The sequence below is a fragment of the Moschus berezovskii genome, chromosome 17 (genome assembly GCF_049115385.1).
Source record: "Moschus berezovskii isolate FMDL1 chromosome 17, NW_MosBer_1.0, whole genome shotgun sequence".
In the NCBI taxonomy this organism is placed as follows: Eukaryota; Metazoa; Chordata; class Mammalia; order Artiodactyla; family Moschidae; genus Moschus; species Moschus berezovskii.
This window is the reverse complement of record NC_142476.1, coordinates 34,135,024-34,157,228: the sequence shown is the minus strand read 5'-3', so window position 1 is coordinate 34,157,228 and position 22,205 is coordinate 34,135,024. Positions and strand designations below refer to the sequence as shown.

The following is a 22,205-nucleotide window of genomic DNA, read 5'->3' as shown; positions in this document are numbered from 1 at the left end:
ATAAATTCAGAAATCTGACTACAGAATTCTTGAAAATAGATTCTGAGCCTTGTTCTTTTTGTTTCTTTAGCATCTAATACCAGGGTGTGTTATTAATGAATAAATGGCTATGGAAGTAGCAATGAAGGAATGGATAGGATTTATGTTTGGCATCAGGAAGGGAGGATGGATGCTGGAGGAAAGATGGATCAGAATCAGCATTTGCTTAGTGAAGTCACATGAAGAACTCCTGTAAGGCCGCACCCCAACCTAGAGACTAAGTTGATCTTATTACTGACCATAGCCTTTCCTGCTAGGAGAAGGGTGGTTTTACTGGTAGAAACTTATTTGGTCAAAGGCTTTACAGTCATGGGGTGGTAAAATTCTTCATACAAGAATTCCTAGTTTAGGAAAATGATCATATAAGAAATAGAGTCTGGCTTTCTGGTAGATTATTAGGTACTGAGGTCATGCTCTGGGTCACTTAAAAGGTAATTCCCATTTGTTACTAGTTGTAAACTCCACCCAAGTGAGTTATATTTATGATTGCCATCTGGGTTTGAAGAAGGCAAAGTATATAGCTTTTTTTTTTTTTATAATTGCTAGGCCAGTACTAATTTGAAAGGATGCCCTTAATTAGTCTAATTCATTAATCTCCACACCTGCCCTGTACAGGACTCCTTCCTGGCTGAAGGATAACGGGACCTGGGAACATTATTTCATTCTCTCAGCATTAAATTTCCTCTTGTGCCCCCAGCTGGTCTGCTGGGGTTTCAGAAAGTCTTTTTTGCCTGGGAGCACGAATAATCAGAAGCATATTTTGGTATGGGTACTAGAATTAACACAAAGAAGCCCTGCAGAGAAATAGTACCGTGGTCTCCCTCGGCTGAGTACTTTACCTCGTGTGTGTGCCAAGTCGCTTCCGTTGTGCCCAAGTCTTTGCGACCCCGTGGACTGTAGCCCGCCAGGCTCCTCTGTCCATGGGATTCTCCAGGCAAGAATACTGGAGTGGGTTGCCATGCCTTCCTCCAGGGGATCTTCCTGACCCAGGGATCAAACCTGTGTCTTTAATGTCTCCTGCATTGGCAGGTGGGTTCTTGACTGCTAGTGCCACCTGGGAGGCCCCACTCTTTATTCCAGAGTTGCTCTATCCATATCTTCCTGCAGGGGGCATTATGAGGCATCTCGCTTACCTTCTTATCACCCACTGATGTCAACCAGCCCACTGTCTATTCCGCAAGGATGTCCAGGGTGCCTGCTGCTGCCAGCAAGGACATTGGCAAAGTCTCCAAAACAGAAAGAACTGGGGCACCTTCTCACCACCTGTCCCTGCTCTGGCTTGGAGTAAGAAATCAAAGCTGAGGGAATTCAGCATCACCAAACCAGCTCTCCAACAAATGCTAAAGGATCTTCTATAGACAGGATACACAGAAAGACTGTATAAACTTGAACCCAAAGCAATAAAGAAAATGGCTACGGGATCGTACTTATCAATAATTACCTTAAACGTAAATGGGTTGAAATTTTCAAAAAGGCTAGGAAACAATTCTCATAGCCATCAATAGTTCAGTGTTGAGTTCATGAATAGTTTTTAAGTTTGGGACAAACTGTAGTATTTGCTATTTGAAGTACTATTTGTAATTGGCATATTACGATGTAACATTGGTCTTCATTTCCATCTTAAAACGCCTAAAAATGCCTAACAGGTTTTTAGATTTGTGAATTTTAGTTGAAATGTATTTTACGATGTTACTAAACCTGCAGAAATATTGAAATATTTCAGAGAACTTAATTCACTGTACATTTAATTTATTTTATTTATAAAAGTTATGAACTGTAGAAAGTTTTACTTGTTGGGTCAAATGCTTGTTGCTTCAAATGCTTGTTGCATTTGAAGTGCTAGTTACAAGAAAATCAAATACCTTCAATGTATAAATGCTATTAAGTTTTTAAAGGACTCTGGAGTATAAGTAAGTTTGTTTAAAGAAATTTAGTCTGTTCGACTTGAAAAAAATAAATAAATAAAATTGAAAAAAAAAATAAATAAAACCCTTCATCAAAAAAAAAAAAAAAAAACAGATGATAAAGTAAGGGTGCCGTGGGTCCTCCCCAGTCTCTCATCTAAGGATGTTCCACCCCAGATTATGCTTTCATCACGGAGGGATTTCTCAGATGTTCAAAATTCATTCTGTCCACACCCTACAAGCCAGGCAGCACTCACTCCAGAGAGAATCATATTGGTCTTATACTTAAAGGTCTCCAGTCAGCTGTAACATCTCAGTGAAGACCAACAGTCCTGACAGGGGGAATTATTTTGATATATAGCTTGAAAACTATTTTCTAATAGAGGTTTTCTCTTCATTAGTATTGAGATAAAAGGAAGGTTTTCTGTCTTTTACATAACAACCCTCTAAATACCTAATTTAACATTATAAGCAAAAGGGGAATTACCACAGGATAAGAGGGAGGAGGGATAAATTAGAAGATTGGGATTGACACACACTAGTATATATAAAATAGATAATTTAAAAAAGACCTACTGTTCAGCACAGGGAACTCAATAGTCTGCAATAGCCTATATGGGAAAAGAATCTAAAGAATGGATCTATGTATATTTTTAACTGATTCACTTTGCTGTACAGCTGAAACTAACACAACATTGTAAATCAACTATACTCCAAGAAATTTTTTAAAAAGTTACATAAATTTACTTATTGCACTCTCAGTTCAGTTCAGTTCAGTTCAGTCACTCAGTCGTGTCCAACTCTTTGCGACCCCATGAATCACAGCACGCCAGGCCTCCCTGTCCATCACCAACTCCCAGAGTTTACTCAAACTCATGCCCATTGAGTCAGTGACACATTCAACCATCTCATCCTCTGTCATCCCCTTCTCCTCCCGCCTTCAATCTTCCCCAGCATCAGGGTCTTTCAAATGAGTCAGTTCTTCGCACCAGGTGGCCAAAGTATTGGAGTTTCAGCTTCAACATCAGTCCTTCCAATGAATATTCAGGACTGATTTCCTTTAGGATTGACAGGTTGGATCTCCTTGCAGTCCAAGGGACTCTCAAGAGTCTTCTCTAACACCATAGTTCAAAAACATCAATTCTTCAGCGCTCAGCTTTCTTTATAGTCCAACTCTCACATCCATACATGACTACTGGTGGTCTGGTATTCCCATCTCTTTCAGAGCTTTCCACAGTTTATTGTGATCCACACAGTCAAAAGCTTATTGAACTCTCACTGGAAACTAATTACCTAGGGTATCGTAATCCCCACTCCATTTTACAGAGTAATAAGCTGAAGTATGGGGTGAAATAACCTGCTTAAGGTCAAGTAGTTAGATAGCAGAGCAGAAACTTGATCCTGCGTGGTCCGACTCCACAGTCTACGTTTTCTGGAACCAGTCAGTCAGCGGGCTGCTTTCTGAGTGTTAGGGACACAACTGTGAGCAGAGAGAGAACAGAACTCTGCTCTCATGGAACTCGCCGACTAATGAGGTAGACAGGCATTGAATAAGTCATTGTAATAACAAGCTGAGATAAGCGTTCTGAAGGAAAGAAACATGGTCCTATGAGGGCATCGAGCGGTGGCCCTGGACCCCTCCTCGGAGCAGGGACGCTTGCTCTGAGAACTGTACACTGACAGGAGCTGATCAGTGGAAGGGGTGGGGCTGGAGCACGCTTGAGGTCAAAAGCCCGACCCGGGCAGAGCCTCTGTGTGGGAAATGGTGTGCTGGGAGACACCCTGAGGCTTCAGAAACACAGCGACTGATGGGGGGCAGGGGCAAGAAGAAGCCGGAGAAGTGGGCAAGGGCTCCTCTATTTAGGTCCTAATATGCCTGATACGGACACGACTGAGCGACTCAACTGAACGGATGCCTGATACGTATTTTGATCTTCGTCAGGAAAAGAATGGAAACCCGTTAAAGGGTTGTAAGATGAGACATTAAAATGATCAGCTTTCTGTGCTGAAAATAACTCTGCTTTCAGCGCGCGATGCACGTTTAATGAGGCGGTCAATCAAAGTCCTTCCCTTTCAGAAGTTGTAAAGTGCTGCAGCATCAGGGATCCTAATTAAGGAGATCTAGGGTTTCCCTAGAAGGCAGAAGAAGAAGAGGGCAACAAAAGATGAGATGGTTGGGTGGCATCACCCATTCAATGGACATGAAACTTGGGCAAACTCCGAGAGATACTGAGGGACTGGGAGGCCTGGTGTGCTGCTGTCCATGGGGTTGCAGAGTCAGACATGATTTGGGGACTAAACAACAAGAACAACAGGCCTTCCCTGGTGATCCAGGGGTGAAGAATCCACCTTGCAATGCAGGAGACACAGGTTCGATCCCTAGTCCAGGAAGATCCCACATGACTCAGAGCAGCTGAGCCCACAACTGCTGAGCCCGAGCTTTAGAGCCTGAGAACAGCAACTACTGAGCCCATGTGCTGCAACTGCCGAAGCCTGTGAGCCCGAGAGTCTGCCCCACAAGCAGAGAAGCCCCCACAATGAGAAGCCCGTGCTCCGCAGCTAGAGAGCGGCCACCGCTCTCTTCAACTAGAAGACCCAGCGCAGCCAAAATAAATAGATAAATACGACATTTTTAAAAATAAATAATGTAGGGCTAGGTCTCTCTTCCCAGTGTGACTTTGCATCACCATGGTGTCACCCCTTGAACATTGTGGGATTATGTCAACTCATAACCAGCTTGAGGCAGCTGGAGTCAGGTGCCACAGTTAGGGTGATTTAAGGGGTACCACAGGCCAGCTTGGCAAGAAAACTTCTCTTATCAAAACCTGTGCAACCTAAACTTCTAACACCAGTCACCATTTCTGTTAATATGCACATGCTATTGCTCTGTTAGCAGTCCAAGTGCTAGTAGATATTGGTAGTTGATCAGATCACTTTAACGAGTGCCAGGGCCCTGCAGAACGGGTGCCCAGCAGGGTAAAATCCTGGTTGTGGAGGGAACATAATAAACCTTAGAGTAAGGGACGCTATCCAGACAGCAGGAAACTTCAGGAGAAGCAGCAGCCAGAAATGCACTCTCTATATAATGGATGTTGACTGAAAACCAACGCTTCCTAACTGACAAGGGCTCGTTCTGGTGCATTGAAAAAGGGCAATTCTTTACCAAAGAACTGATCCATAACAATTCCAAAATACAGAATGAGGATTTTGACACATCTTTTGTAGGAGGGAGTCATACAGCAATGCATTCTAAATCTGTAGTTTTCCTTTACTGTAATTCAAAATAAGCTTTCAGATGTACAAAAAAAAAAAGACAGGAAGAGGGTAAGTGAGCTGGTGAGCATCCTGAGGGCAGAGGTCACAGGTACTAAAGCACCTGGTGTCCCTGAGCACCTGGGATACTGCCATGTGTGTCTGGGGCCTTCACCAGTGTCTGCTACGTTCCCTAATTTATAGGCCATGTGGAATACCGGGGCACAATGCAGATTTCCACACCAGAGGCAGAGGTTGAGGAGTTCCTGCAAAGGAGATGCTCCATCCTGAGCCTTGAATTCTCCCCCTTCCCCGCTGAACTCCAGACTGTTCTGTTTGACTCCCTTGCTCCCCCTTTCCCTGTGGTGAGGTGAGGTCCCTGGAGCATCCCTCAGCACACTCTGCTGGCCTCCGTGTCTCTTACCTTGAGCTTTGACATCATCCACCACGGGGCAAGGGGTCTTCACGATCACATCACTCGGCCTGGAGCGTCGTCCCGTGTTGTCCACGCCCCACAGGGTAAACCTGCCAGGGAGGGGAGGGCATCAGCAGAGAGGACGCAGCCGGGTCTGGCTGCAACCAAGGCTTGCCTGGATGGACGCGTTTGCCCCGGCTGCTCTCGCCACCCAGTCACGCACTTGCTACCATCACCAGGTCATAAAGCATGCAGTACTGAGTCTTTTACTACTTCCTGGTAGGTCCTGGGCTGTCATTTGCTGTCTTGAGGATACTGCGTGATAGCAACCATCATGGTGCAGGGCAGTGTTTCTCCAAGTAGGGTCCCCAGACTAGTAGTATCGCCAGGGAAGTGGATAGCAATGAAATTCCTGACGCCTCACGCCAGACCTACTGGATCAGAAACTCTAGGCATGAGGACAAAATCTGTGCTATGACAAGCCTTCCAGGTGACTCTGATGCCTGTTACATCCTGACAACTACTGAGCTGAGGAAAAGAGCAAGCATCTATGGGGACAGATGGTCTGATGCGGGTCTGAAACCTCCACTCCCTGCCAAGTGGAGCTGCAGTTGACACTTCTGAGCTTTATTTTCCCTCTCTGTGAAATGGGGATGATAATAACACTGCTTGCAGACCACTGTGAAGATGAAACGGGATAATAAAGCTCAGAAATACCTAACGTAGTACCTGGCGCCCACTAACACTGCTATCAATTCTGTTCTGTCCATCTTGTGCTCAGTTGAGGCTTTTGTGCCAAGCACTGAGGACAGTTTTCCTCTTTAAAGTCAGAAGTGAAACAGCCAGAGTCAAGGGGTCCTGACCTGCCTGTGACTGAACCCTCTATTTCCTACATGCGACTCCTTCTGACCCCTGGCCATGGACCAGGAGGCCAGAGTGGAAACCTTATGCTCCCCCTGGCAATGAGAAGATGTGGTTCTAAGAGCCCCCCACCCTTCAACACATACACAGACACAGACACACACAGACACAGACACACACACTCCAGAAAGAGAATAAGGATCTGGCTATCAAAGGCTCAGTGTAAAATTTCCCCCTCAGGTGACGGAGCTGGATGCAGGGGAAAAAGCAACACCAAGCTCTGCTACTCAGAGAGGAATCTGAATACAACCATGAAGATAACCCCCGGTGTCAGTGCCCAGGGCCTCTAACAACTAATCTAGTGAGTCTAAAGCAAATCATTAACACTGCTTTTCTTGTCTCTCTCTCTTTTGCTCTGTCTCCCTGGGAGGTTGCATTTATTGGCAAGTCTGGATCTTCTTTCCTCTGGGCAAAGCTGCAGGGAGGGAGAGAGGTGAAAAGAAGAAAGAGGCCCCGAGACAGAGGGCCCTGGTACCTGTTCAGGTAAATGAGCCTCAGACAGCTAAACCGGTGAGGCAGGAAAGAAATGGAAATTGCCTAAAGACTCTGCCAGGAAAGACACGATTCTCACGGCAGAGAAAAGACAGCCTTGCATCTGCACTGCCTCCCCACTGAGAAACCCAGGAAATGGTCAGTGTTAAGAACCTGTGTATCCTGATGTGCTGTTTTCCCTCCCTCTGCCCTCCTCAGAGTCTCATGCTGGAAGCCCACTCCACCGGCTGTGTAGGATCGGCCTGCCTCTTTGCTGTCAATCAAACAAGGACCAGGGGCTTGGCTTTCCCATCTTCTGTGTACTACTGACTGTCAATTCTGCTGCCCTCTGCTCCTCGCCTTGCTCCTTAGTTCGGATCTACCACCTTGCCTGAGATTAAACCCTTCTGCCACCCTGATCCAAAACCCAGGGGCTGGCTGCCCTTCTCCCCCACCATCCCTACCCTCCTAGATCTGAGCCTTTGGCATCTAGGCCCACACTCTGGGCTGCCTGGATGCCTAGCAATGGCAGCCCCCAGAATATTTCATCATTCCTTCTAGACCCCGCAACACACAAACACCGGATCAGCCTCTTACTACTATTTCTAGAATTGTGACTGAGGCCACCAAACCTGAAGGCGGCACATCTGATCTGCCCTTCTGGTACCTGCTCTGTTTCCTAGTCTTATCCCCACAACCTGGTCTCAGACCAGGTCTCACCTTCCTTCTCTGCCCTTCTGCTCTAGATCGTCTTGAACTGTTTGTCAGGGATGGGCCCAGAGGTACACAGGGCAGACTGCAGAACTGCACCCCACTTTCAGGGACTCCCACAAGGATGCATTTCCCTCTCAACCTCATGTGCAGACTCTACCCTGACCCCATGTGCAGCTGTCACTTCTCACCAGAGTCAGAAAAGAGGAAGTCCTATTCTCCATGAGCTCAATGCCCAGCTGCCAGCAAAGTCACAGGGCCGCTAGCATGAGCCTGGCCCTGTGCTCTGCTCTCACCACCAGGCTCTCTTCCTTCACCGGCCCCTCCCCAACTATGTGTCTGAGCCCACCTCCTGAACTCCCGCCCTGAGATCCAGCTTGCCTGATGTCCCATCCTCTGTTAGATCGCTCTGCTTCATCTTTTCCCGTCTGCCTCTCAGGGTCCTGAGAATCGCCTTAGGACTCCAGGTCACGGCTGGCATCTTGCTTCCTGCTGATGTGCCATGTGATGCTGTCTGCCTGAATATTTACAGGCTTAGGGGTCACCTGCCCTGGACTGTCAATAGTGGGTTCTAGCCACCTTTTGTGGTACACCTTATTGTACCTTGATTTCTAGCAGTTGCCCTGGACTGAAACGTCCCAAGTCTCAGGTAGCTCAGTGGCTGTCAGATGGATGCTCGCGCTCAGTGCCTAGGCCGCAGTTAATCCTCACCCCGCCCCACTTGTCCCATCCCTCTGAGTTTCGCTTTGTGCTTCGTGAGTTCACCACGTCTACTGGGTTCTGGGCTAGGATGAAATGGTGTGTGCTGTATTTAATTCTCATTACTCTGACTGGGCAATTAGTATTCCATTTAGGGTCCTATGCCCTTATGATTTTTAATAGCAAAGCAAGGTATTAGGAAAGGCAATGCTTCCCCACATGCTTCTAAATAGAGAAGACTCTTGGCCTAAGAGACCGTCCTCAGTGGTCCCGACTCTCTCAGTCCTGGAGGGACCCTGAGGAGTAGCCAGATTACTTTTACTATTGAAACAAGCTTGGGGAACACTTGATGCATTTCATGTGGAAATGTCATGTGCAGTTACTTCAGGAATTCTTCTCTGTTCATTGTCAACATCATCGTTTCTCCTTCTGGACACTTGTAGGACAGTGAGTAGCTGGAATCAGTGGGCAGAAGAGATAAGCTCTGCTTCCAATCCGGAGGGCTGTTGTGTAAGTGTGTCTACTGCCTTGTCCAGAGCTTCTGGTCCCTTTCCACCGCAGCCTGCCTGCTGGGATTGCTCAGCCTGTCGTTAGAGCCTGTGTGATGACACGTGTCTCGTGAGTGTGTGTGTTTGTGAACCAACGAAACCCTGCTCTGGCTCCAGCGCTGAAGTTTTAAAGGATTGAAACTTGATGTGCAAAGAGCATCCTTGGGCTTCCTGCCTAGGGCTGGCTGCCTCTATCTGCAGCTTTCACACTTGCCCCCTCCAGGTGTGGTGGTTTCTGCAGATGGCTCCAAATCCACTCCCTCTTTCTGAATTATCTGTTCACTGTCTCATCCCCCACCCTCCAAAGGCAGCGGCTCTCCTCCGGGCACACACTGCAACGGGGGTGGTGGGCTACAAGGCTCAGGACTCATCTCCCCGCTCTGGCCTCAGTTTCCTCACGTGTAAAATGAAGATGTCAGACCAGACACTCCCTTTTAACCAGGGATTCTTAGCTGTTTTTGTACTGTAGGCCTTTCTCAGAATAATCCTTTTCCAATGCATCAAATAAAGAGGGTAGGATGACAAAGTGAGCCAGTTATACTGAAAGGATGTTCTACCTCTGTGGACCTCAGGTGAAGAGCCAGCTCTGTGCGTTAATGTGAGTACTAAGATCATGCTTGTTCCTTCCAGTAGCCTGGGCTGGCTGGGAATGAGATACAGGGAAGAAGGTGCAAACCTTGATTCAGTTCTTAACTACCCACCACTCCCAGACGACAAGCTGTGTGATTCAGAGGAAGTTACTTAGTGCTGCTGAACTCAGTTTCCTAAACTATAAAGTGGGAACAGTAACCCTAATCTCCCAGGGTTGGAGGGTTCCCAGAAACACCGACATGTAGTAAACGTGACATGAATGAAGGCTGCCCTCCTTGGTATTACAGATAAGAAAACAGCTGCAGAAAACAGCTTCATCACTCATCGGCTAGAAGCAAACCCAGGTGTGGGGCCCGTGTGTTCTCAGCTCTTAATGCAGGGCTCCTCTCCAGGGTCTGATGCTCTGGTTCACTTGATAGCTCTGCAGAGAGGAGCCTCTCTCGCAGGCCTGCCCGCGTGCCCTCTGTATGTGATCTGCAGCGCCACCTAGTGGAAGTTGGCTGTTTCTTTTTCCCTCTGGCTCCTGCAGTCTCATTTCTTTTGCAATCAACCTTGACAGAATATTTGTTATACAAGTCTTAACAGGGAGACACTGAAAGCTCGCCTAGGATAGCAGAGTTGGAGAAGGCATCAGACTCAGGTCTTTGATCAGGAAATGTAGCCAGACCAAGGCCAACATGAGGAGGGTCCCAGGGAGGGTAAGGACTGGCACTCCTAACAGACAACCATGCCAGCCTCACGCTCACAGGAGCCTTGAATTCCTAATTAACAGTTGTAACTTAGTGACAGGAATTATTGAGCCCTCATTATATCTGGGAATTCCAGTTGCACCGAGTTTGAGGCATTTCCAGTGGGTTAGGTGTTCCATATTTCCAAATCTTTGTTCCTTGTATCGGTTCCTCTATGAATGAAGGATATGCATATCACTGAGTCATGTCAGACTCTTGGCAATCCCATAGACTGTATCCCGCCAGGCTCCTCTGCCCACGAGAGTCTCCAGGCAAGAATACTGGAGTGGGTTGCCATGCCCTCCTCCAGGGGATCTTCCCAACCCAGATATCAAACCCTTAACTCCTGCATCTCCTGCATTGGCAGGAGGAGCCTTTACCACTGAACCAGGGCTGCCCAAACGGCAGGCCAGCTAATGAGAATCCTGAGTAGACTTGCCTTTGTCCTCCTATTACCATTTATGTCTCTCTATATTTTCCAGCTCCTCCAGAATATCACTTGTCTTTATGTATTTTGCTTTTATCAGCCTGGCCCCTTGGTTACATCTCTCTTTCCTGTACTGAAGATATTCAGCCTGAGCATGGAAGTTCATTTTGCAATCCATGTCACTCACATTTCCAGTGCTTTTCATCTTTGAACTCTTTCACTGTGGAAATAGAAACGATTTATTCTGGAAACCTTGACTATTCTCATGACCTCATCTGTAAACTGTTAAATGTTCTTCATACTGATGGGGTCAAAGGGTCCCAGAGCTACATCACTATGAAGTCTGCCTTCGGCCCCCAGTGTTCCCATCATGACTTAGATTCCATCACTATCTCTCCTCTTTTGGCGTCTTTTATGTCTTCTTCGAAAATACTTCACAGCTGTTCCCAGAGCACAGAGGGAAACAGGGAAGAGCTATCAGCAAGAACAGAGCTGGCAAGATAGGAGCTCGCTGTATTTCCTTTGAAGAAAGACCATCTCTCACCTCTGTAAAACTATTTCAATGTGGCTGAGGCTAGATTTTTTAAAGCAGAGCTCTTAGTATTCTACTCCTTTCCTCCAGGGAAAAAAAAGTAATAATAGCCTCTGACTTGCAGTGTCAGTGACTTTATTCTCCTGAGTTTAGTTTCTTCTAGCCCCTTTCTTCACCGTCTGCTTCCACCCCATCATCTCCTGGCTGCTCACCATCGCATCTCTTCACCTCTGCCCTTGCGGTTTCCTCCGCCTGGTGTGTCTTTTCTAACATGGTGCGACCTACTGCAAATCTGCACAACCCAGCTCAGATGACTTCCACTCTACTTAGAATGAATCACAACTTTCTTTTCTCTTCTACGACATGTTCCTTGCTCTTTTGTATCTAGCTTTTATTTCATTCTGCTTGATGTTAAAGCTAGTTGTTTATATGTTTCCCTTCTGTGTTGTAAATTAGGATGGGATTATATTATCTTTTTTGATCCTCCCCATCCAGTGTTTAGAAAGTCCCCTATAATGCTAGGGCTTCCCTGGTGGCTCAGACGGTAAAGAATCTGCCTACCATGTGGGAGACCTAGGTTCAATACCTGGGTCAGGAAGATTCCCTGAAGAAGGATATGGCAACCCACTCCAGTCTTCTTGCTTGGAAAACCCCATGATGGGCTACAGTCCACGGGGTCTCAAAGAGTCAGACATGACTCAGTGACTAACATACAGACACACTACAAGGATGATTGAGACAAGATTTGGAACACTTACATTTTTCCAAGTCTCTAAAGGAACTCAAGTAGTAAACAGGAACGAGCTAAGAGTCTGGGGGTGTTCAAGGCAAGGAATAACGAGGCTGGTGTGTGTCACTCACATGTAGATGGTGTCGGGTTCCAGGCATCGGATGATCAGAGAGATTGTGGTGAGCTGCTTGTCTGGGACCTGAGAGGGCATCGCACAAGGAGACTTCGCTCCGGAGATGATGTCGTCTACGAAGCTTAGCACCGTTTCTGCCCAGAACAGCAAGGAATAGAAAAGGCGTGAGAAACAGTGATGGCCAAGCAATGTCTGCTGCTGCTGCTAAGTCGCTTCAGTCATGTACGACTCTGTGCGACCCCATAGACGCCAGCACACCAGGCTCCCCTGTCCCCGGGATTCTCCAGGCAAGAACACTATAGTTATGATCAACTCCATGAAAACTTAATATACAAATCATTTGGTCCCCCATCTTCTTTTTTTTAAATTAATTAATTTATAGATTTCCTTGGACTGCAAGGAGATCAAACCAGTAATTCCTAAAGGAAATCAGGACTGTAAGGAGATCAAACCAGTCAATCCTAAAGGAAATCAGTCCTGAATAGTCATTGGAAGGACTGATGCTGAAGCTGAAGCTCCAATACTGTGGCCACCTGATGTGAAGAACTGACTCATTGGAAAAGACCCTGATGCTGAGAAAGACTGAAGGCAGGAGGGGAAGGGGACGACAGAGGATGAGATGGTTGGATGGCATCACTGACTCGATGGACATGAGTTTGAGCAGGCTCCATAAGTTGGTGATGGACAGGGAGGTCTGGCGTGCTGCAGTCCATGGGGTTGCAAAGAGTCAGACACAACTGTTTGACTGAAATGAGCTGAATTTATTATTTTTTTAATTTTTGGCTGCACCCAGGGGCATGTGGGATCTTAGTTCCCGAACCAGGAATAGAACTTCACATCTCTGGCATCAGAAGGTGGAGTCTTAACCCCTGGGCCACCAAGGAAGTGTTGGTCCCTGATCTTCTTAAATTCCTAGTAGGGAAAGGAGACCTAGAAGGAATGGTCTTTTCTGAGTGATTCACACCTAACTAATCAGTTTGGAGCCATTTGTCCAGAGTCAGTTCAGAAACAACCAAGGCAAGATGGACCCGACACACCAGAGAGCCCTTTTATGACATGTTCTTGGCTCGGGCAGAGAACATCTGTTCTGGTCAGTGGTCACTGCCAGACCTTCACAACACCTGTGCACATCCGGGAAGGCCCAGAAGAAGCAGGAGCCAGCTCTCCATGCCCCAAGGCAATGTATATGTTCCCAAGCCTCCGGGATAGTTTCACCGGAAGTTATTTGCCCTGAATGAGACCACCCTGCTGGTGCCCATGTTCATGCGTCAGTTTTAGGAATGATTTATGTTGACCTTTCTCTAAGTGTAGACAGTAAATACTGAGGCATGAAACATTTTTTACGGGGTATTTCCACTTCTTTAAGACTTCCCTCTTCCAGCGGGCCCTGGCAAAAGCAGGTCCTTGCTTTAGGACAAGACACAGGGTAATAAGCACATCTGTTTCTACATGCTTTTGTCTGGATGGGGTAGGGAGTGGGGGTTATAGCAAAAGGGATTTTTTTTTTTTCCTGTAATCATGGCAGTGGTTAACACAGAATTGTTTCCTAGTTGTGGCCTAGGATAACTAGCATATTGTAGTTTATTTGTAAGTGTGCCTAGAGGCAATGAAACGGACACCTCTTTCATAAACAAAGAGGAAAACAAAATCAAAACAAGACTTTGTCAGCTACTCACAAAGCAAAAACTCTTAAAGGGGGAAGACAGCTGCTGCTGCTTCTCCTTGCTCTTCCCATGTGACCCAGGGATCCTGGGGATTGGGGCAAAGGCAGGAGGCAGGACATTTTCCTTTTCTCTTTGCTACCTTGGATCAAGATGAGCCTGCCTAGTAGGAGATGCTCACCTGTCTCCACTTTGGAGTGGTCCATCCTGTCAGTGACCTTCTCTTGCCGGATGAGGTAATCCACAATCTGCACCCCGATCGGAGGCTCTGAGTGTTCCCACTCCAGGACCACAAGGGTGCTGCTGGGCTCGTGAACCGTAGACAGTCTCAGCCTGAGGGCAGACAGGAAGAAACATGAGACAAGGACCCAGCCGAGACCTGGGATGTCCCCTGATACCACCGTAGGCCACCTTCCCAACTGTTACATGGTAAACTCTCTTTTTTCTAACTTTTCTTGACCAGCCACTAAAATGATGAGGGTCTGTCTCCTGGACAAAAAAGTAAAGATTCTTGAACGTCCTTAAAGTCTATATTTTGTTCATCGAAGAGTCTATTACAAATTGGGAACCCAACATTCATTGGTAAATAAATAAGCAGGTAACTCAAAGATGAACGAATACTTAAATCGCACAGGGTTAGTGGAGAGGGCCTTTGGAGTAACAGATTATAGGCTTGAAAATATAATTTCTGGATTTGCTCTTGAAAAATAAGAAAACGTGCCTATAAGACTCACACCAAGGCCCACTGAAGATAGTGTCTGGGAGAACCCTTTATTAAGAAGGACAGTTGGCTCAGCTTTGAGAACATTATAGGATCTGCCCTGCTGGGGGAACCCTGGCTTTCCCTCTTGTTACGGGGACCGACATCTGCTCAGTTTGGAGGTCATGTTCACAAGGGACTTTACTGGGCCAGAGAGAGCTGGACACATGTCAAGCTCTCCTTAGGGCGATGGCCTGTGTCTGCAAACTCAGGTTCCGATTTCAGTTTCTATCTTTGCTCTTGGGTTTCTATGAAGATCCTGATTCCTGATTCCAGTCTTTCATCGCATTTCCCAATTCACTGTCTCCTCATGTCATGTCAGTTGTCCATTTTGACCACTCTTGGCCACCTCATCCCTGTTTGTGCATGACAGAGATTCAAGAAACACTACTGACATCCACTGGTATGGAGTTTCTAATGATCCGAGAGGTTTCAATCCTCTGTCTTTGTTCGGACTTCATGTGTGTGCTGTAGGTTTCTCTTCTGCTTCTTGTCTTTGTTCCTTCCTAGACCACTGGCTTCGGGGAGTTTTCCCAGTTCTTGATCACGCCAGCCTCCTTCCCTCACATGTGTCTCTGCCATTCACTCCCAACCTTGACTCCTCTATCTCATGACCACCCATAAGCAAGGCCCTCTAGTCTCTGCTGAGCTCAAAGATGTATCACTGGTCTCAAAGATTCCCAGGCAAGGTAGTCTGGACGGATCACACCAAAGCAATGTTCAATTTCAATTCAACAAATGTTTATTAAGCACCCATTACTTATAAGAATATGTTTGGTGCTAAGGATGCCCAAGCCAGCTCTAGTCCCTTCTTCTATGGAGTAGTCACCAGACCAACATACAATTATACATGTGATTGTAATCACGTGTGATAAGAACTCTAACAAGAAATTATGGGAGACTGTGGGAGCGACAGCAAGGAAATCAACTGGTGGGAAAATAATACCAACCACATGCTCTTCAGTGGCTTACTAGGAAGGAGTGCATAGTTTGCCTATGACAGTAAAGATGGAGCAGACCCAAAACAGTGCAAATACTGACAAATTCATTAATTAGAATCATATGCACAGGGCTATTCTGAAGAAAAAAAGCATTAGGAAGCTGAATTAACTAAGGCTTACTGAGGATTCGGATTCTGTGAAAATATGGACTAAGGCTGTGGCCTCTACTGAGAAATAGGACCTTGTATGATTTACACAGGCTTGTGTAGAACTAGAGTGCATCCCTATATCCAACTACTGATAAAAATTCAAGAAATTAAGGTCTGGTGTTAGAAGAAGTGATTAGAGTTGACAAGGAAAGCAAAATCCTTAATAGACTTTCCCGTTTATGGAAATTTAGCCCAATTTGATTTTTTGCTGTGACATTTAGTCAATGCAGCTTTAGAAATGAAATCAGCTCACATGAATAACTGGATTTTGTGTCCACCTGATGATAACAATCTGGTGGCTTCAGTATTTCAAAGGTAGCTGTTTTAGTTGGTGAACCAGTCTAGAAGCACCATGTTTTAGAGTCTCCCTTTCTACCAAAAGGAAGAGCTTTTACTCATAATGAGCTTGATTCCCTTTCAAGTTAAGAGGTCCAAGTCATGGCTATAAACAGCAAGAAGCCAGTGGCTGGCGTGTCTAAGATCACCCAAATAGAAAAGACCTAAGGAGACATTGGACTCGCAATGACCCTCCACCACTGCGTTCCCCTTGTTCTCAGTGCTCTTCCTGCCCTTCTGATGCCCACCCGCACTTGCGTGGAACAGACCAGAGGGCAGTGTGCACCCAGGCCAGCCTCTCACTCACCTGTTTCCTCCTACCCTCTTGCTCCCACTTACTCAGCCCTCCAGTGACCAGGCCCTGATCCTCCCTTGGGGCTCTCTTTGCCTGACAGTTCAGGGGGCCAGGCTTCTCTAGCTCGTCTGACCAGCCCTCTTTAGTAGACACAGTATTTCTGTGCCCCACTCCCATGGTTGGTGCCACGCTGGAGACTAACAGGGGCTCCTGCCCTTTCCATGAGTCCAGCCAATTCTGTTCAGCCTTCCTCGGAGGGGATGGAGTCCAGGGATGGCAACTGGACATGTTCATTCTCAGCTACCTTGAGCCCTTTGCACGTTGTGCACCCCTCAAATGCAGATACCCCTGAACACGCATCCATGGCCTGCCACTCTTCCTGGGTGATAGTCAGTCTGGAGCATCCCTTCTCCTAGCTCTGGTTCTGTTTCTCGTTTCTTTGGGGCAGAGTTCAACCTTCTTCCTAGTTGTTACTTTGTTACAGAGCTCAGATCATCTTTCCTGCTGACCAGTGACCATCTCTGTAAGACTGTCCCACTATAACTCTAAGGCAGGTCCAGAGGGAGTCAACCTCCTCCTCAAACCTGCTTCTCCTGGGATGCTTCTTTTCTCAACTGTAGCCTAGTCATCTTCCCTGCCACTCCAGTCATAAGGCATAAGTCCATTCTCAACTTCTCCTTCCTTCTCACTCCCATACTCAACAAGTCACCAAACTCTACCGGTTTGACCCAAAGTCATCTCTCAGAGGTATCCTCTCTGTACTGTGAAGGCTAAGACCACGGTCTCTCAGCTATGGCTCTGCTTCCTGTTCTGTGACTTTAGAAAGAACTATTCAGTCCATCTGAGTCTGTTTCCTTGTCTCTTAAAGGGGAAGGCTGATAACAGTACTTTACCACTCTACATGGCGCCTGTCACCCAGCCAGCGTGCTTCTGGCCCGGGCCTTATAATTGATGTCTAACTTTGCCCACTTCTAGCACATTTTCCTCTCTTAGCTTTAAGCCATGTTGCCCTGCTTTCTCCACCTTCAGGGAGAAATTCAAGTGCCATCTCCTTCATAAAGCCTTCATTATTCTTCAGATTCACACTTGACCATTTCCTTTTCACATTGTCTTTAAATGTCTCATATAACTCTTTTTTTTTTTTGGCTGTACCACATGGAAAGTGGTATCTTAGTTCCCCAGACCAGGAATCAAATCCCTGCAGTGGAAGCACAGAGTCTTAACCCCTGGACCACCAGCGAAGTCCTTGTCTCACATAACTCTTATCAAACCCTTCCCCCTTACTGTTAAATCTGTGAATCTGCTTCTCCTGAAAGACTGAAAGTGCCCCAAAGGCAGGCACTGCACCATCTTTTTCTTTCTGTTCCCCAGTACCCAGCCCATTGCCTGGAAAATAGTGAACAATCTTTAATATACATTTGCAGGATAATGCTAAGGCATGCCAGCAAGAGAAAGCCCAGAAAGGAGGGACTCGTACACAGGCTGAGGGAGAGGAGCACAGGTGGGGAGCCCGTCAGCTCCGAAAGCAGTGGAGTCACATCGACACCAGTCCTCGATGACGTCCCCGGTTCCCGAGCACCAGAGGGAGCTCATGGTGGCCTCCAGCAAGAGCTGCAAGGGAGGGCAGAAACAAGAGTGAGGATCAGGGAGCCAGGCCGGGTCGTCAGACTCTAGAGACGGAGTTATCAGGGCTCTGCTTGGCCCTAAATAAGTCCAGCCAGCCGGCTGCAGCACCACCTCTCCGTGTGTGTCTACCCCAGGGGCGTGTTCCTGGGAAAGCTGGACCTCGGAGGACCTGGAGGGTGTCCCTGTCTCATTAGCATCCCTGTGGATCATCCCTGTGGTTGAGGGCTGGCACCTTGGGAGCCAGTCTTCTTCCACCTTGCCTCTGCCTCCCATTCTGCACCAGCATTCTACATTCTAGCTCTAGCGGCACGACCTCGTCTCCATCCACTCAGCGGGGCCGGCCTTCAGCACCTTCCCCTTGAGAAAAGCACTCAGCCTTTTCTCAAATGCCTCTCAGGGCATCCTCCTCTGCCCTCTTCACCACACCCCAGTATTTCCTCTGTACTCCTTCAGCATGCCCTGTATCTCACTTCCAGTATATATGCAATTCTGCCTTGGGTTGTGATTAGGCATCATGTCTCTCTTTCTAATGGAAGGTAGAAACCATGTGACACTCAGGCTGAGACCCGGGCTCTGGAGCAGTCCCTCTGGGTGAGAACTCCAGCTCTGCCAACACCTGCCCTGTGACCTTGGGCAAATGACATAAACTCAGGTTCCTCAATGGTAAAATGGGATAAAAACAGCACTTTCCCTATAAGGATGTTGTGACAATTAAATGAAACAAATCTATGCCAAGGAGTCTGGCAGGGAGCCTATGCTAATGCACACATTGAATTGAAGGAAGCGAAAGTTGCTCAGTCGTGCCTGACTCTTTGAGACCCAAGGGACTGTCCTCTGTCCATGGAATTCTCCAGGCCAGAATACTGGAGTAGGTGGCCTTTACCTTCTCCAGGGGCTCTCCCCAACCCAGGGATCAAACCCAGGTCTCATGCATTGCAGGCAGATTCTTTACCATCTGAGCCACCAGGGAAGCCCAGGAATACTGGAGTGGGTAGCCTATCCCTTTTCCAGGGGATCTTTCTGACCCAGGAATTGAGCCAGGGTTCCTTGTATTGCAGGCAGTCTTTACCAGCTGAGCTACCAGGGAAGCCCAATGCACACAATGGTCGTATATAAAAAGTACATGTCAGTCATCAGTCAATACCGGCAATTGTTATTGTCTTTAAAAGCCAGGGTCAGGTCTTATGAGGAAGCTTGTAAATACCACGGAAGCTAGAACAGTTCTTTACATACAGTGGTTTCACAGCAGATATTCACTGCTCAACAAAAGGACAATAAGATAACATTAGATCAGTGAGGGAACAGAACTTGCAAGAGGGGCAGAAGGAGTGGGTCCTGAGGGGTACTGGCCCCTTAGTGGCCCCTCTCAGTACCCCAACCCCAGCCTGGGAGTGGGGGAGAGCCTGAGATGGCCGCAGGGCGAGCCAGAGCTTTCTCTCGGGGCAACTCAACCTCTGCAGCCTCTGCTTTCCCTGTGGCTCTTTTCCCTCAGTTCCATCATCACCATACCCCCACATAATTGATAAGTTAGAGTAATGACACAGCTACCCTGGAAAATGTTAGGCCAAACAATTAAAGAAAGAGAAAAAAAAAAAAACCCAGAAAAGAAGAAGTAAAAGAAGAGATAATCCTGGAAAACCAACACGTCCAAGCCCGAAGTCAGTATCCTGTGTCCCATTCAACACAGATTAGAATACGTAAAGTCCATACTGAAACTCCCCTCCCACACCACCCACCTTGGAAAGGGAGCCTCTGGGGAGCAGGGCCAGGTCACTCTCCATTATCAGCACTATCTGTGTAGAGCTTTCAAGTTTCCAAAGCCTTTTTAGATGCTAACACCTTTGTAACAGAGCGGAGCCCTGTAGGGCCTTCCCCTTCATCCTTTGCTTTAGCTCCTCTCTGAAGTACCTAGATAATAGTATCTGATGCACATTTCCTGAGTTGTTTCACAGACGTCAATCTCCCACCAAATGGAAGATGTGTCTACTTAATGACCAGGCTTCCTGGAACCTAAGGACTGCATCGATAATGTTAACCCCTGAGACACTATCCTGTTCCCTCACCATCAGCCATTCAGAGAATTATTGCTCACCACGAATTGATGACATACCCTCCTCCTTCACCTGGCCTTTAAAACTGTTTTGCTGCAAGCTTTCCAGGAGTTTAGGGTTTTGGAGCACAAGCCACTGTCCTCGTATTGGCAACCTTCAGAATACAAGCCACATTTTCCTTCACCATGCCCTGGTGGCAGCAGATTGGCTTTACCATGCGCAGGTGAGTAGGCCTGAGTCTGGATCAGTGACACTTTCATTTGAGCTCCATGATAAACGATTATCATGATTCACAGTGGAAGACACAGAGTCCAAGAGGTTAGGTCACCATTAACTTGCTCATGGTCACAGGTTAGTAAATGGGCAACAGAATGGATTTGGTATCTCGGGCTAGATGGACTCATCAAGCTGTCTTGATTAATGCCGTATCCGCCAGCTCCCAAGATGAAGCCTGGTCCATATCAACTGCTCACTTCATGTTTTCCTGGACTGAACTATATTAAAATATATATATATACACATATATATATAAGTATGTATATAAAGATACATATATATATATATATTTTTTTTAACTAGGAAAACAAAACCTTTGAGATGAGCAGAATGAAGAGGATTTCATGGCTGCTGCCTTAGAGTCTTTAATCAACAATTATTGATTAAGCACCTATAAAGACCATTTCCTGTGCTAAGCATTAAGGATACAATGCAAAGGTAAATATGGCCCCGGCTTGCATTAAGTCTTACAGTTAATAAACAAATAATAAACAAAAGTTACATAAATAACCACAGCTGTGACAAAGACTCCAGAAAAGGGTGACATGGTGGCAGGAGGCACAAGGAGGGGCCCGTATCACAGAAGAGTGTGGGAATGCCTTCGTGAGACTGGAGGGATAGGTCAAGAGTAATCGAGTCACAAAAGTTGGAGAAGTGTTCCAGGTAGAAAAAAACCAACATTAAGAAGGCTTTAGCCTGTATGAGACTTTACTTCTAACTGAGAAAAAGTTCATCTGGCTGTGAGAGAGAGCAGCGGCAAAGAGATGCTTAGGAAGTGGCAGGGCGGCAGGGTTGATTACAGAGAGCCCTTGGACACTGTGTGGGAGGGTGTCATGTTCTAAGAGCAACAGGAAGTCATCAGAATGTTTCACACAAGGGAGCAACATGACCAGATTTTCCTCGCAAAGGCGTGACGACCGACACTCACGATGACAAACATTCTGAATGCCATTTCAGACCATTCCCTGCAAGCGCCTCCTCTTTAAATTCTGTGCGAGAGGTAACTGCGAAGGTAGGTTGAGGGTACCAGAGAGGAATTGAGAGGGACAGAGGAAAGGTACAAAGTAAGTGATTAAATAGTTAATCCCACTAGGGGATTGTAAGTAAAGAAAAAGCATGGGAGATCCTGTAAGTTAATAATCACTCAAGAAAGCAGGTTTGCTTAACCAAAACCAAGCAGGCTTGCTTAGCAACAGAACCATGCTACAGAAGCACGGGACATGCCCCCAAACAATCAAACAATGGTGGCATGAGACCCACATCCTGCCCAGTGAGCTCAGTAAGTTAGTGACTCCTAGGACATGCTCTCTGCACACACAGAAAACAATTTATGGGAAAGTGACATTTCAGAGTGAAAGGCCCTCAGTGTACGTGCATGAATGCTTAGTTGCTTCAGTCGTGTCCGACTCTTTGTGATCCCATGGACCGTAGCTCGCCAGGCTCCTCTGTCCGTGGGATTCTCCAGGCAAGAATACTGGAGTGGGGTGCCAGGGGATCTTCCTGACTCAGGGATTCAACCCTCATCTTTTACATCTCCTGCACTGGCAGGTGGGTTCTTTACCACTAGCGCCACCTGGGAAGCTGCCCTCATTGTAATGAGACCTAAAATAGTTTTTCCATAGTGCCATGACAGTCCTAGCCTGTTCATATAGGAAAACTCCCCTGCCCAACCCAAAGGAGGAGCTGATGGAAGCATGATGTCTATTCAAGAATGAGGAAAAAACTGTTTTTTTTTTCCCCTCCACACTCTTCCTTTGATTATAAAACTGTAGCCTACTAAGTTCTCAGTGCCCAGCTCCTCTAACCTGCCCATTCATAAACCTCACAAACACCTTGTCCTGATAAGTCACTTCTTATCTATCACTTTGCCTCTCACTGAATTCTTTCTGTGCTAAGGCATAAAGGACTGGATCTCCTTGGAGTACACCCTGAAATGTCCAAAGTGATGT

General features: G+C 46.8%; 1 protein-coding gene across 1 annotated transcript in view; it reads right to left on the bottom strand.

The window, feature by feature from the left end:
• Nucleotides 1-22,205, bottom strand: part of ASTN1 (astrotactin 1) — a 366,450-nt gene that overhangs the window by 17,806 nt on the left and 326,439 nt on the right. Inside the window, exons 18-21 of the mRNA XM_055419198.2 lie at nt 17,781-17,914; nt 13,944-14,095; nt 12,100-12,235; nt 5,620-5,720 (exon numbers count right to left, since the gene is read on the bottom strand). Coding sequence (XP_055275173.2) covers nt 5,620-5,720; nt 12,100-12,235; nt 13,944-14,095; nt 17,781-17,914 — 523 coding nt within the window. The remainder of the gene's footprint in view (nt 1-5,619; nt 5,721-12,099; nt 12,236-13,943; nt 14,096-17,780; nt 17,915-22,205) is intronic.